The following is a 16,115-nucleotide window of genomic DNA, read 5'->3' as shown; positions in this document are numbered from 1 at the left end:
TGAATTTGTTTTGCTGACTCCTCACAAATGAAGCTGCATCTAATCCTGTAAACTTGACTTCTTTCAGCTCTTCTGGAAGTCATTGTGGGCTGGATATCTACATGGAGAGAATACTCAGCATTTTCAGGCCCAGGCTGTTGAGTACGTTGCAATAAAACAGAAAGGGTCTGATGTGATTTATGTAGAAGAGCATATTCTTCTCTTGCCTGCAGCCTGGTTTTGTGAAAAAACACTTTTGAGCTAAGCTGTTCCTCTTTTATACTGGGACAGTTCTGCTGCTTGTTTCCTTGATAACAGCCTTCATAAAAATGTAAGAGTACTCTGTACTTTGATGAGAAGAATCTATAAATATCCCACAGTTACAGCATGGTATCATGTCCATTATATATGTACACAAACTGGAGTCTCTGCATCCCAAATCCATGCAGTTTTCTTCATCAAATCACCACAAGATAGTTTTAATCCAAGAGAGAGGATGAGGGAAACAATTTCTTTCTGAAGAACTGTGCTATATGTCTAACTACAGTCTACAAATGTTAACACTTGCCATGTGAACTAAACAAGAAATTAAATATTTCAGATAGTAACCAGCCCATTTAAAAAAAATATATATAACAAAACCACTTTTTATGACAGTGTAGAGTTGTAAGTCTGTGGCTAGAGACTGATCTGAACAACTAAGAGTGATTTAGATGAGCCTCTGATGTCCCAATATTTCCTTATATGAAGCATTGGTTGCTCTTTCATGTTCTCTTTTAAGTTAGGTAAGTGATATAACTGCACTTAAGAGGTCACAGAAGTGTTCCATAAAGGCACAAACACAAAAAGAAAGAGAGTAAGGATAGAGCTTTTTTTGCTACCTGTACTTCCCTATCTCTATGATTGTTATAAGCTAACCATCATGATTTGCTGTAGATCTTGCAGGTAACACTTTCTCTAAATTCTACCAATTCTGTCACAAAATACTTTCAAAGATAAAAAGGTGACATGAGGAAAAATGTTCCTAGTTCTTAGAAAAAGTGTTTCATTAAGAATGTTGCTAATTTTGTTTGTGTTTTGGGGTGTGGAAGAGACTTTTAAGAATTAAGAAAAAGTAGAACTATTTATAAATGAATTTAATGATTAATCTAGAACTTTTACAAGTGAAGCTAATGATTCATAAAGGGCCAGTTGTCTTCAAGGATAAGTCTAGTTGTATATTATAATTGTATAAATCATGTGTTCAGTCCAGATTTATCTTCCTCCTTTTTAGTGCTGCACTGTCAGTGCTGGGTTTCTTTGCACAAAGATGTGGCTTTCTCTTGGGATCATCTTTTCTCTGGGAATACTAATTCCTGGAAAATTCAGCTTGAAATTGCAATATGACAGGTGAGTGTGAACAGGTTTCATGAAGAATTGTGCATGCAGTGAAAGTCTCAGAATCTGTGTATGAATAATAACAATTATGAGCTGGAAAACTGCACACAGGGTTACTAAGCTGTAAGCTTTGTAAGATTGGGAAAGAAAACATGAAGATGGGAAATGAAGAATGAATGAATCTAATCCAAGCCAAAAAAGACATAGCTACAGCTGTAGGAGCCACAGAATGGCTCTCAAATGCATCTCAGGATGCCCTGTTTCCATTAGTTGAAATGCATTTGGCTTAGCCTCTTTCATAATGAACTTTGAAACCAGATGCTGCAGGAGTAAAATGCCTTTTCTGACTATAAAGTAAGGGGTATGACTGAGCAAAATTACAGTTATTAATAAAAGACAGATTACATTATATGAAAAAGATAGTGAAGACCTGTTGCAGATCTGTAACAATTAAAAAAAAAAAAAAAAGCTAAGGGAGCTGTTCCAGACAATCATCACTCCAAGGTGTTCAGAGAATGAGATTATCACCTTTTTTTTATTACTGATTAATGTTTTGAAATGTATGAAATCTCTAATTATGCTTTGTTTTCCATTCTCAGTTGCACTTCAGAAAATAAGTGATGTAAAATTATTCTGTTTGCCTATCTAAACTGTTTTTGTTTCATTCATCCTTTCAAGGAGCTAGGTAGCTGCCATTGTGGCAGCTGGGATTTGCAGGTGGGCATGAGCATAGTTTGGAGGCCACCTAGTCACATATAAGTTTACACATGGAATTTTCTAAAGCAAACAGAGAAAGTAATCTGGTGCTGAATGCCTCTAGATGAATTATAATCCTAGAATATAGTCATGAAAAGGACAGAAAATCAAGCAATACCTACAGCAAGTAAGTTCCCTCGTAGTGTGCCCAATCAGCAGCTCTCCTGGAAATTCTCCCAGCAGAGCATACAGACTCACTACTTCAATTGTATTATTTCCTTGGATAATATTTAGTCTTTAGATTTGTATCAGAGATGCAGTTAGAGCCTGATTTCGGTGAATAGAATTCAGCAGATCCCTGGTAATATATTTTTCATTTTGTTTCTAATTATTGTCCAGAATTGAACCTGTCTAGTACGTGCATGGAATTTAAAAACAGGTACTGAATGGTCAGTGTGACTTTGGGTGGGCAGCACCTGCACAAAGACCAAATTATTAGTAAAGCCCATTTTCATTGTCCTCCGCTCTGTTTAACAATGAAATGAAATATCCAATCTATGAGCATCCAAGGACATATAGCTTGTGCTGAGAACAGTCCTTTCATTTGTTAAGCAAGCTTAACTGTAGAATTTTAAAAATTGTAGTTCTCTTGGGGTCACATGGGCTGACTTTGCACTTCTCCACTGAGAAACTTAGTTCATAATCATAAACAAATGTATGCTTTCTAATCTTAATTTACTATTAAAAATGGTTTGTCTCCACACTGGCTATTGTGAAAGGTTTATCAGTAAATAAGAGCTGGCCATCTGGCAGCAATCTGACTGTCTGGAATTTCTCTGATTTGGTGTAATTAAGACATAATGTCAATGAGGATAGAAAGATATTACAGGATATTGTTTCCCTTCCTGATAGACAAAGAACATAGCAAGCCTAGGCATTCAGAGAGAATAAACTCTGAACTGCAGCTGAGATGTTTATTCTGCTAGCAAAGATGTTTATCCTGCATCTACAAGGTTTATTAAAGACATCATGACTGTTGTACCATTCCTGTGAGCAATACAAGTGTAATCATTTCCCCCCATAGATATGGGGCATCTCATAAAGCAGTAGTAAACTGCCTGTTTTAACTATCAGGTTCTCACTCAGAAAAGGTGATATGTAAAAAACCCACAAATCCCTCTATTTCTCTGGGGATAAAGTGAATGAATAGTGAATTCTATTTGCATGTATATTAAGCTGATAATTGTACATTCCTGCATGGAAGCACAAAAGATGGCAGTTGCAGTTCAGATGATGAGAGCACATTATGCTGATGACTATAATGACCATGGCTTGCTTTTGCAACAAGAATTTCTGCTACAAAAGCTTTAAAATGTAAAATGTTCATTTTTTATACTTGTCTGGTAAAGACTCCATTGAAGTCACAAAAAGAGGCTGTGAAGCAGTTTTTGGTTGCTGGCAAGCATGAAAGTTTCTAGTATTCCCCATTCTATTCTGTTCTCATCAGTAGTGGATAACTGGTCTCCCCGCTTTGAGTAATGCAATGTAGTCATCAGCATCCACTCCTCACTCTGAAACCCTTTCACCAGAAACATCACACTCACTGTCAGTCCTGGAAAGCTGATCTGAACACTGAACACTGAAAAAAAATACAAAAAAACTTTCAAGGGCATTTTTAACAGAACATACTGATTTGCTTTTTCTGCATTTCCATCCATTTTAATTTGTTCTTTGTAAACTTCAATTATTTTCATCAGATTAAGCCTGTAGTAGATGAAATTTTCATGTGATCTCATGAAAACATATGCTAAGACACTGGATTCTGTGAGTCTTTTCTAGAAATATAAAATGCTAGATTCTGTACTAGAAATTTTATTTCTTGTGAATTGAGTAAGAATATGCAGTTCTGGAGACAACAATATTCACTATTTTGGAATAAATTGGCTATTCTCATGAAAAGCAGTTTGTGGACATCTCAAGTTTTTAGCAATGTTAATTTATCATGACTATCAAAAGTTTCTGCGTGCTTAAATAGACCAGTCAAGCACAAAGTTAATCTGTAATAATAGAATAAATCCCAAATGTGAGGGGAAGAAAGTGACATCTTACCAAATAAACAATTTATCATGTATTAACAATGCCCTCATTCTGGCCCCGGTCCTGCAAAGGCAGAAACACACATCAGGGCTCATGCAAGCAGTTGGCTTCTGCAAAGCTTGTATGGTGAATAAAGCACTGCCACTGGCGAGGAAACAGAGTGGTTAATGCTCTAGCAACAGAAAAGTCACATCACTTCTGTTTGCAGCCAAAAGATTCCACAAATTCATAATTCAGAGGTGTTTTTGTTGGAACAGCACTGTTACATGCTCTGTCTCCCTTCTACATAACAAAATATGTCCTTTTGACTTCTGAAATCATGGATACTTTAACAGACCTTAAAACTGATCTTGTTTCTCTACTGAATTTCCAGGGATCAGGTTCTGCATATTGTGCCAGAAACATTTCAGCAAGCCCAGAATCTTCAACTTCTTTGCAGTACTTTCATGGTAAGTAAAAATTACCACATGTGCCCAAGAAACAGAGTGGAGTCTTGGGCTGTAAAACAGATATGCATGTAGCTTATGACAGGAATAAATGTTAAAGTAAACTACAAAAAAGCTTTATTTAACTTTTTTTTTTCTTATTGTAGTGTGGAATTGCCCTTCCACTACCTGAAGGAATTTATATGAAAATATTAGTTTCTTAGCATAGCTGAGTGAAAATGCTGCTCCTTATCAGTGGCGTCTGGTGTCTAAGCCTGTGCTGTGTGCTCTTTGAAAAGATGACTGGGGAGTTACCAGGACACTTTGAAGGAAATCTTTCATTTGTTGATATGCAACTACTCTATCTTTAATATAGTTCTCATTCTGAAAACAGAGCTTCATTTGTGAATTTCTTTCTTTTTTGCCCAGCTGGACTTGTGGAAACCCCTGCTGCCTGAAGACATCAGGGCTGGGGAAGACCTGCACATAAGAGTCCCAGCCCCTCTGGTGCAGGAGGTGAAAAACAGCTTAGCTCAGCATATGATCTCTTACAGGTACAATCTCTAATACCTTGGTGGGGAAGGCTGGCTCTAATAATCTTCATTGCTATCAGAACAGGACCAAGCCCTATCTGATAAAGTCAGCTAGTATTGGCAATAGGACCCAACCTTTGTTCCAAATGCCTCCAAGTTACCTTGACCAGCCAAACACAGAGATGCTGTATGAACCTTTAAAAGCCCATTCCCCTCTACCCTATGTACTTCCCTTCCACCTAGCCTGGACAGTGAGTCTGGAACTGGAACCTGTGACAGCCCAATCTGTCTTGTTTCCTGCTGTGGCCTTCTTAGCAGTCACTGAGAAGATGGCACTTGGATATATGACTCAATTTTTTAGTCTGACCTCAAGAGGCCAAAGTTGGTGTAACCACTACTTATAAGAGCATGCTTTCGTCTTGGAAAGCATGGATATCTGACTGGAGGGTCCTTCCTCTTCTGGAGAGCCCAAAGGTTTAATTGGTGTCACTGCAGGGAAACAGTCTCTAGCTCTCCTTTTCCCTTTCCTGTCTCTTGTTACTCCTCTGATTTGGAGAGGAGACCTTTCAAAATGAATATTCAGCCACTTTCTTCAAAAGCTGCATTTTTCTACCCCTATCCCCTTCACGAGGCTGGTGAGAATTTCCTGGCACATCCCAGCTTAGGACAAAGATCCCAGTGGCAGGTGGGCACCATGCACACAACTGGGAGCCACAACCTGCAAATATCCCACAATGTTTTATCGCACCTACATAGCCACATCTTCCCTTACTTGCAACCAGAAGATCTAATCCAGATACAAACTGTTTAAAAAGGAAAATGGGATTAAATAAGAGCTATTCCTCACACAGTCCTGCTCCCTTTTAGAACTGACTTTTTCAGGTAATCAGTAGTTAATTTAATTTAGCAGTATTTAATATAAATACCCCTGTAGTCTTTCAGGGCTGATGACAAACGGCGTATGGGCATACACTGACATTTACCAATCAAGGATAAGTTTAAGGAGGATTGGTGTCACTTCAAAGCTGTTTTGAGTTAAAGCTGATCTTGACATCCTGCATCTTGCCTGACAAGTTCCTTTAGTAAGTGTGATGCCTTGACAACCAGAGATGAAGAGATACGAGTTTGGAGCCAGTACAAATTATCTAGTATGAGGTTTAGATATTCAGTACTTAGACAACATCCCAGAAGATATTTAACTACTTTTTTTATGCCAAGACTCTTAATTTTCTAATGGTTTCAACTGATTCTAGTGGAAATTTAAATACTAAGCTGAAATTTAAATACTAAGCTGAAAGTTCTGGCCAAGGGAAATTTGTTTTCCCTTGGCCAGAACTGTATCTACCTTACACAGGGTTCTAAAGAAAGAGAGGAGTAATTATTAGTCATGATGAAAGTTTTGGGTATGTACTGCAAAGAGGCTGAGATGAGTACAACAATAATAGAGTCAAAGTTCTATAACAGATTCAAAGCAGGAACTACCTGTTAGAAGGCAGCTGGCATGCAGGGAAGGTAACATGGCAGTCAGGTATATAATGATAGAGACATAGATGACAAATTATAATAAGGACTCAATATTCCAACTGCGTCAGACTCTTCTCCAGAGCACTGATAAGCTATTTTGTGTGTGTGGTTTCACTTCATGGAAATTTTCACTGCCTGAATTTTAGTTTGAAGTTCAGATGTGAATAAACATCAAAGCTCAGACTGAAAGTTAAAAAGTTTTTTTACATGCAGTTCCTAGAAATGCTTATAAGTGCCACTGTCAGCAGAAAAGCCTGGTAGCACTTCCAGCATTTGAGATTAACAGTGTTGGAGCTACCTTTGCAATTGTCTTATCGCAAGCGTTTACAAAGAGCACAGATTTACAGCAGTTACTAGGGGCTGATTGCAGTGAGGAAGAACAGCCTCTCATCCAAAGTCCACTGAAGCCAAGGAAAAGGTTTTATGGACTCCTTGGATCATGGAATCATACCTGTGCTATACTAGTTTCTGAGCTATTTTTGTAGCTAAAAAGCAAAAAAAGCTATTTGAAGGAAATAAGGAGTTTGTTCTGATTTCTGCAAATTGCAATAAATGTTTCTGTGAAATCTTTGCAAATTCAAAATGTCTCACTAAAATACAATAAAATCTAATCTTAATTTTTTTCTCCTTCGCTTCCTTTTCCCAAAGGTGGTATTTTTTGAATTTTGCTCAAAAATAGAAGAGGTGAAGAAAATAAAATCTTGAATTTTTTCCTTGGTAGAAAATTGACAACTTAAAAAATCTGGTAAAAATTATTATTGTTAAAACCCTGTGAATATCTCAGTACTTTGAACTTTGTTTTACATGAAAATAACTGTAATGCTGATGGTGATGATCTTGGCAGGCAAATCACAACAGAAGAGGTTAAATCCTTTTGTTTGCTGATGTAAGCAATGAACCCACTATGACAGTTCTGCAGTAACTGTTCAGAATTGTTTTCTATTCTATCCTCCCTCTCCCTATCTTTCAGAGTCTTAATACCTGATGTGCAGAAACTTGTGGATCAGAGCATGCCAAGAGAGAGGAGCAGCCACAGACAGGTCTCAGGAGGTTATGTCTACACTGAATACCATCCAATGGAAGAGGTAAAGAAAAACCTAAGCCTGCTTGTGTACTTTGTTGTTTTCTGTTCTGTAAATGCCACAGAAGGCAATTCTGTGTTTGCAGAAAGCTCAGCTAAAGTCAGTGGACCTGTTTCTGACTTTCTTCTTTAAAGAATCAGTCCTTACTTTTTGACTAGAATCCCAGCCTGGTTGAATTGAATATGGATTTGCCATTGATTTTTATTAAATCTGCACTGAACAAAATATAAATGCTCTGTGAGAAGCAGCTGCACTGTTTTGCAGATAATATTCTGTGTTTTGGCTGGTTTGCTACCTTTCCACCCTGTCATTCTCTATTATTTAGTATTTATTCATTTAAGTCCCAGATTGTTTGGTGCTGAGGCAATTGTGAAGTGCAATGGCCATTGTGGTGTCTGAAATTCCAGTGGGTGAACAGTGGGACTTTCTACTTCTGTAGAAAGAGGTAATTTAAGGGCAGGTTTTTGGCACTTTAGGAGAAAACAATGTCTTAAAGGTGGGCAGTGATGACTTCTTGGTGCCATATTCCATGCACCAGTTGGCAAACCTGGACAAAAGCAGTGTATGGTGGCAATTCTTTCTCTTAGCTGCATAATAAAAATAACAGAACAAAGTCAACCCTCATGTAGGTTTTGCTTGAGCTACCCATTGAGGATGACTGCTGCTGACTCAGATGTGGAAAATCAGTGCTGATATAGGGACAAGACTCTTTTGAAGAGTTGATGGTGTGGCTTCATGTCTGGTGAGCTCAGCAGGAAGATGCCCACCAGGATGGGCATGTTGAATGAGATCCAGAATGGAGAATCTGTGTCACATTGCAGCAATGTTCCCTTTTAATACCCAGTAAGATACAGCCATCCCTTTGCACAGAGGCATGTGAAACACCTTCCATGCCTGTAAGTGACATCACAGACTGAAATAAACTCTGGGGAAAATGTTGCTTGTCTAAACAAAAGAAAATGTTTTAATCTGGAAATGGAAGTGGAAAAGAGAAGGAAACTCCCACTTTGGACAAGAATTCTTTGCAATGATTTCAGATTTATCAATGGATGACTCAGATCCAGAAGAACAACAGCGAGCTGGTGACTCAGCACATCCTGGGGAAGACATTTGAGAATCGAACAATGTATTACCTACAGGTAAGGGAGGAAATTTCCCTTAATAACAAAACATATCTTAACAAAAAAAAAGAAAAGTACTCAGGAGAAGACAGGATTCAGATGTTTCCTAAGATAGCATTTATCCCAATTCACTGAAATAACAGGAGATGGCTTTACTCCTCTACATTATGGTAAGATTTGCCAACTTTCACAGACACTATCATTATGAGCTTGCTATTGCTATTATGTACTGAAAACAACAAATTTAACTGAAGCCTTGTTTAGAAATACAAATCAAGCTGAAACTAGCTTGGCAACAGCTGTGTGTGAGGATAAAGACTTTTAGTTTGTTATTTTTATTACTTTTTACAGCAGATAGCCTTTCTGCTAGCAGTATTCCATGACTTTTTTATTGGACGCACTAGTGAAAACCATAGTCTGCATATTTGGGTTAGTTATTGCCTATCTGGTCCTATCATTGAGTAGTATTAGACATCCTGCCTTTTTGTTACTCCCCTTCAAAAAACAAAAAAAATTTAAAATCTTCAACTAAGAGCAACCACTCCTGTGAATAATGAATACAAATGAAAAAGGAAAAAAAAGAAACTGTTCTATTAACTATTCTGTTTACAATTCTGCTCAACAGATACTTTAAAACTCATGCCTTCTAATGCTATAAAGATGGGGTTATAAGGAAAAAGAGCTTGTCATAAAGATGTCTGTAATAATAATAACAATAATAATAATCTCAGATGGCTCAATGGCATATCATGGTACTTCTTTTACTTTCTTCTATCACATTAAGCTGTTTTATTGCAATGTAACAGTTTTTAAATTGTCACATTTACATTCTCTCAGATCAGCCAACCATCAGATAAAACCAAAAAGATAATTTGGATGGACTGTGGGATTCATGCCAGAGAATGGATCTCTCCAGCCTTCTGTCAGTGGTTTGTGAAAGAAGTGAGTCCTTACTCTTTCATTTAGATAAAAAGCAAACCATATCAATTTGGATGCTTCCGTTATCTTTTCTATTTTGGTACCAAGTATTATGCTTTTCTCTTAAAATATGATTTGCAAAATTAGTGTATAGTACAGATATCTGTGGAGAACAAAGTCCAAAGCACGGTTTGAGATATGGGACAATATTAATTAGTGTGCCAGTTCCTCCAGCTGAATGTTTCTAAAGCTTTCCAAAACTTGGTATCAACATCACCTTTTCTCACAAAGGCTGTTAGATCAAGCCTCTCTCTACCAAAAAGCCACAATCCTCCTGAAATAAATCCTTAATCTATGATATAACATAACCCCTAATCTATGATATAGCAATGTTCCATGTGTATAGAAAAAGTACCTGGCACACTGGGGATCAAGTAGGTGTTGGGTACCATGGTGATGTCCAGGAGTGAGTAATCACTGGATGATAGTTCTAAACTCACTCTTTGCAGTGATTACCACCAAATTCTCTGCTCAGTGCTCTGTATGTTTTCTTTTCAGATTCTTCAAAATTACAAAACTGACCCAAAGATAAGCAGATTTCTGCAGAATTTGGACCTCTATGTCTTGCCAGTCCTCAATATTGATGGCTACATCTATTCCTGGGAAACAGTAAGTAGTGAAAATCCAGGAACTAGACTGAAAGTTAGATGTGCCCAGCATGTTTTGTTACTTTTAGATAGCGTCATAGCAATTATACTTAAACAGAAAACAGTGATATTCTCATAAATCCTTTCATGGCAGAGAGATTTTGTTTCTTCTGTGAAAAATCAGTGATCACTTGAAATTATCTAAATATTGCTAGCAAATGAGACTTGGGAAGACAAACCCACAAGATCAATTGGTTTCCTATCTGGGGATAGGATTACTTCTTTGATAACAGCTCAAGGCTTGGTTGATGGACTTAAGTACGTCTGGAAGAGTTATCCATTCATAAAGGATGTCAAGTAGCAGATGTGTCTTAGAACCTTTGCACAGCACAGGAGGAGAATTGGTCAAATATCAGGCTATTTGGTTATGGAAGAGGTGTGCCCTCCCAAATAATCTTCCTTTTCTGATATAGACAGTAATGCAAAATGTTGGCCTTCAGCCACTCTCACCATGCTTTTAGGCCCCTGTGCCTAGTTGAAGCACCTTTTAATGCAGGACCTTTGGATGGCCCATGGCTACCACTCTGTGGATTGGGCTGTCTCCCACCTTGCTTCCCAGCAGGTGTGGGGCATACCAAATGCTGCACTTGGATGCACAGTAGTTCATCTGGGAAGCTCATGCAGGTAGTGCAGTGAGGTCTGCACAGAACCTGTGTAGCTGTGAGTATAGCAGGGAACCAGGGGACAGTAGCAAGATTAACTGACAAAAAATAATTAATCTTTCTGAATCTGAAACATGCTATCATCTCTTATGACTCATAATGCCTTGCTTAGGAGTACTACACTGCACAGAAGCAGTACTACAGAAAAAGCATACTTAAAAAAAAAAAAGTTCAGGAGGCTTATTTCAGAGTGAACACAGGTTTGTGGCTGATGACAGACTGGCTGTAGTAGATGAATTGTTCTGCCGCTGAGCTTTATCACCCTTGCACATGGAGTTGTACTCTTACAATACCAGGGTTAGTTAGAATGCAGAGGTCAAAAGAAAGGGGTATTTACACCATATAATCACTGGGCCATATGGATCAATGAGTTTTTATTACGTAACAGAAGTTACTTTTCTTCAGGATCGTTTGTGGAGGAAAAGCCGTTCTCCATATGAGAATGGCACCTGCTACGGCACAGATCTGAACCGAAACTTCAATTCATCCTGGGGCAGTAAGTCTGAAGTATTTCAGATCATGAACATAAAAATAAAGCAAGAGTAATAACTAGTTTCTGAAACAAAATGTAGTCCTTCAAGAATGGAATATTCACCTTGTTTTCATCAAGGCATGTGTAAAAATAAAACCCTCGTTTGTCAAAATATTAACTCATTGACTTTCAACCAGCACTTATTTTTGTGAGCAGAAAATTTCTCCTGTGTAAGTATACCTCTAATTCACTGCAGGAGCAAGCATCAGCTGTAGGCAGGAATGTTAAGAGTTAGTCACTTAACAGCCAGTATTTACATTTGTCGTGAATTTCAAGGAGCCTCCAAAGCTTCCCTGGCGTGTGGTACACTGTGGTGGTGTCAGAGTGTTTTTGTTGCAGCCATCCTGTAAATGTGCAATAAATATTTTAGTCTTGCATCAAATTTTAGTTGCTACCTACTGAGTGTAATGCTAAAGTCCCACTGAGCTGTCTAGTCCCCTGCCCACATAAACACATGCCTTAACACTCCAGGGTAAATTTCCCAGTTCCTTCTGAACTGGTGTTCTATATTTCTCCATTGATTCAGTGTTTGTATTCCTCCCCAGGTGTTGGTGCATCCTTTAACTGCAGCAGTGATGTCTTCTGTGGATCTGGACCAGAATCAGAGCCTGAGACAAGAGCTGTGGCTCAGTTTATCAAAAGCAAGACGAATGACATTTTGTGCTATTTAACAATTCACTCCTATGGACAGCTCATCCTCACCCCATATGGTTCCACAACTAAACCTCCAAGTAACAATGAAGAACTGGTAGGGCAAAACATTTATCTTCTACCTTTTTAGAGAGCAAGTACAGGCAGTAGCACCTGGTACAACGTTACTTGCACTCTTGCCTTTCCTTCAGAGGAGCTGGGCTTGTTCAAGGACTTGGCTTGAACAGAGTTACTGCTTCTCTGTTCAGCATCAGTAAAGTTTATTTGCCTCAGAAATCCTAATTCTTCATCTTAAATCAGGAAAACTGAACTACTACAGGTAGTGTTAATGCAAAACAATGTAAGTGGAAAAGAGCACTGACTTTCACTGCATACAAGAATGAATTCACACTTTAGGATGCCAGCACATTATACACATATGGTTATCATGATTGTGTCCAGAAAGGGTATTCCAAACATGCTTAGAAAAATGGGAACAAAGTAACTGTTTCTTGGTTACTTCTTCCCTCAGTTTCTTAGTGTTCTGATTTAAGTTCACTTATGTGTGTATTTATGAATATTCAAGTAGATTAAGCACTAGTCAAAAGCATGAGGGATTTGGGTTTGGAGTTCTTATGAATCATTGGAAAAGTAATTTATTTTGTCTATGGGTCAGTTTCTAAGGATGGTGGGATAGAGAGCCTATGGCAATAAAACAAGTAAGAGGTCAATCACTGCTGTAGTCAGTACCAGTGTGTTATAAAGGTGATCATATGTAAATGTAAAGCTGAAAGAGACAAAAATTTTGGTCCACTCAAAATAATTGCCAAAGGTACTGCCACTGAGGCAGTACCTATTTTGTGAAGGCTGTTCCTATTTTGAATTTCCAGATGCAAGTTGCAAAGGAAGCAGCTGCTGCATTGACAGGAAAGTATGGGACCAGCTACAAAGTAGGACCATCTTCTTTAATTTTATGTAAGTTTTTTTATGTTTCCATTTGACTACTCTGTTTTTCAAAGAATTGTGTCACATACATCAGCAAGTACTGTTTTGCTGAGTTTCTACCTGGAGTAATGTTTAAAGGGCCGTTTTGGTGCAACATGTCAGCAGCAGTCATTTGAATACAAGATAACTCTGTAAGTTAGAAAGCTGACTGCAGGAATGGACGAAGCATTGATCAGAAGCTAGTTCCTACATGGATTCCTCACAGATCCATCACAGGGGACAGAAGGAGACTGGTGATAGATCATCCTGACCTTGCTGAAGTCAGCAGCAAAACTCCTATTTGTCTTCATGGGAATCAAGCAAAAATTAAAATCCCAATCAGGTCTACAGTTACTTCATCAGACATTATCACATGGCAGCTGCTTGTAATTCTGTGTGAAATACATCGGTTTCAGCCCTGTTCCTAATAGACTGGATGGCCACATCACGAACATATCACAGCTAATATGAGTTGACAGCCTGTGCAAAGAGGATTGAGGGCCCTAGAGACTGCCTAGTAAACCCAATATTTTCCCAGTAAGCAATACGTCACGCTAGTCAGTGAGAACAGTGAGTAGTTGGCTCCAGAACCCATGTGGTTTGCATATTCCAGTGGCTGTCTCTGCTAGTCCCCAAGTGCCAGTCCCAGAAGCACAGACTGCATGAGCAATGCAGTGTGAGTTTAGTGCAACTTGCCTGTGCCTAGGGCTGCATTTTGGCAGGGTTTGTACTTACAGTGAATAGGTAAGGAAAACAATTCACAAGAAAGATGTACAGAGATATAGGGAGAAGCCAGAAATTTTTCAGATTTGACCAAAATTATGCTTTTAAAAATACATATATAAATTCTAGTCAGTATCCATGTAGGAAATTAAGTACAAGAACAGATAAATGTCCAATCCATCTTGTACCCTACATTAGTCACAGTAAAATGCTAAAAACACAGAATCCCTGAAACTTATCTCTTGTTATTGTTCAGTGCCATCTTATGAAGAACTGTGTCACTTAGAAAACTCCATATACTTTTAGTATAGCTAAGAATTACAGCACCTAGACACTGTTCTCCATGTCACAGTGATATATGGTTACTGCTTAGTTCAGGGATTCTGGTAGAAACTTGTATTAACTCTAACAAGAAGTATTTTTAAAGAACCATGCTTAATACAAATATCGCCTGTCTATTTTTAAATTCACAGACAATAACTCAGGCTCCTCACGAGACTGGGCCCACATGATCGGCATTCCATTCTCCTACACGTTTGAACTGCGGGACAGGGGCACTCATGGATTTGTTCTCCCACCTAACCAAATCCAGCCCACGTGTGAGGAGACTATGTTGGCTGTGACGACCATCATAGACTATGTTGATAAGAAGTACTTCACAAATGGAGATGTGGTGCTGGCCTCCAGCAGCTTGGGCCTGAGCCTTTGTCTGAGTATTGTACTTACATGGTCTGTTTCTTAAAAACAGCTTAGAGAACCCAGCATGAGTCTCACATGAAAAATATAATGTCCCCTCAAAAATAAAAAGTTACATCAGCAAAGGAATTTAATGTCAAGTATTTCAATAAAGGCTCATCCCATCAAATAAAAGGACTTGTGGTTTGATAGCTATGTTTTTGGGAAGAAGGAAAATATAAAGAGCTGTGGCAATTTCCCAAGCTTCACTTGCTGGCTCTGCTTAGTCTTTAAACGACCTTAAAACATCAACTCATGACAACTACCCATGAGGACAGAGCACTATTACTCCCTGTTTCTTTGGAGCATGTTTTTAGGGGCTCACCTAGGCCTGTGCAACCCTTCTGTCAGCCACAGTCCTGATCTGTCACTATTTACCTTACTGCCTGAACCCACTGACTTCTGCATGTTGCTGGAGTTAGCAGGATACCCGTGAGGCTTAAAAGTCCTCAAATCCTACTACAGAAAATTGGATGGCTTCCTTGTCCTCCACTTTCCTTCCCTAATCTGTCACATTGGGATTTGCTAGATAATACAGGGCCTCAAAAGCTGGTGAAAGGTCATGATCAGGAAACCATCTACAACAGTCTGAAGCAAGCTGAAGAGTTGAATTGGTGCAAGCATGTAGGGACAGAGAAGAGGTGTGGCCCTGTCACTTAGATGTGGTCAGATTACTGAAGATAGAAGGTGCCCAGATCCTCAAAAAAATTTGAAAGAAAAAGGGAAAAGAGAGATAAGGATGGGGTGCTATTCCTACAGAGCAGACCAGAGAATTGTTTTTTGCATATTCAACTTCCAAAATTGACTGGTGGTGACAATTATCCTCCTTAATTTAGACTCCTAAGGGATTTTATTAAAGATTGTACATAAAGAAAGTCTGTTTACAAAGAGGTTTCTTTCTTACCAACCACCTTAATCCTTTGGGGCTGACTGTACAAAAAGGTATTATTCTGTTGTCTGCTCTCCATCATTTGGGAGAGCCTGCAACCTTCAGAGATCCTCATGCAAAAAAAGTAGAGTGCCAGAGGAAAGGAAATATTTCAGCCCAATGAGTAGGGACTCTCCAAATGAGCCAGTCAAAAGAGAATACCAAGGTAAGAGCTTCTGTGTTGTTACAGCCAACACCAGAGGGTGCAGGGCATTCACAGAAATAGGGAAGGTCTATTTTAACCTGTACTCTGCTTTTGAATACAGGAGTCCCACATTCCAGAAATATGTGCACCAAGCTTGGCTACTACTGATAACAGATGGGGGGTTTTGTTGTGATAGAAATTTAAGAATCCAGGGAATATGGAAAAAAAAAGGTATGATTTTCTTAGCAAATGTCAAGATTGTGCTTGAAAATTGAAAGTGTGCTAACCAGAGATTTTTCAACAAAATATTTCCAGCT

General features: G+C 38.6%; 1 protein-coding gene and 1 long non-coding RNA gene across 4 annotated transcripts in view; one reads left to right on the top strand and one right to left on the bottom strand.

The window, feature by feature from the left end:
- Window positions 1-1,219: 1,219 nt before the first annotated feature.
- CPO (carboxypeptidase O) lies at window positions 1,220-14,863 on the top strand. 3 transcript variants are annotated; one of them, XM_064434142.1, is made up of 11 exons: window positions 1,220-1,368; window positions 4,523-4,598; window positions 5,004-5,128; window positions 7,602-7,716; window positions 8,751-8,852; window positions 9,672-9,776; window positions 10,311-10,421; window positions 11,527-11,617; window positions 12,199-12,401; window positions 13,174-13,258; window positions 14,464-14,863. In XM_064434142.1, exons 1-11 carry the CDS (start codon window positions 1,289-1,291, stop codon window positions 14,730-14,732), a joined length of 1,362 nt encoding a protein of 453 aa, XP_064290212.1. In that variant the 5' UTR covers window positions 1,220-1,288; the 3' UTR covers window positions 14,733-14,863. The 3 variants fall into 3 exon arrangements, with proteins under 3 accessions (XP_064290212.1, XP_064290214.1, XP_064290213.1); XM_064434144.1 differs by lacking the exons at window positions 1,220-1,368; window positions 4,523-4,598; window positions 5,004-5,128 and adding an exon at window positions 6,899-7,049; XM_064434143.1 differs by lacking the exons at window positions 1,220-1,368; window positions 4,523-4,598; window positions 5,004-5,128 and adding an exon at window positions 7,412-7,517.
- LOC135308761 (uncharacterized) overlaps window positions 9,674-16,115 on the bottom strand; it is a 30,894-nt gene continuing 24,452 nt past the window's right edge. The window contains exon 3 of the long non-coding RNA XR_010369139.1: window positions 9,674-11,997. This is a non-coding gene — a long non-coding RNA (uncharacterized LOC135308761). The remainder of the gene's footprint in view (window positions 11,998-16,115) is intronic.

Source organism: Passer domesticus, chromosome 10 (assembly GCF_036417665.1).
Source record: "Passer domesticus isolate bPasDom1 chromosome 10, bPasDom1.hap1, whole genome shotgun sequence".
In the NCBI taxonomy this organism is placed as follows: Eukaryota; Metazoa; Chordata; class Aves; order Passeriformes; family Passeridae; genus Passer; species Passer domesticus.
Note: the sequence above shows the minus strand (reverse complement) of the source record. Positions and strands in the feature narration are given on the sequence as shown.

What these genes read in the sequence shown, in the direction of transcription:
- CPO (XM_064434142.1), top strand. Translation starts at nt 1,289, where the DNA reads ATGTGGCTTTCTCTTGGGATCATCTTTTCTCTGGGAATACTAATTCCT. An exon ending in TTCTTTGCAGTACTTTCATG is followed by an intron (nt 4,599 to 5,003) that starts GTAAGTAAAAAT and finishes TTTTTTGCCCAG; the next exon opens with CTGGACTTGTGGAAACCCCT. An exon ending in AATACCATCCAATGGAAGAG is followed by an intron (nt 7,717 to 8,750) that starts GTAAAGAAAAAC and finishes CAATGATTTCAG; the next exon opens with ATTTATCAATGGATGACTCA.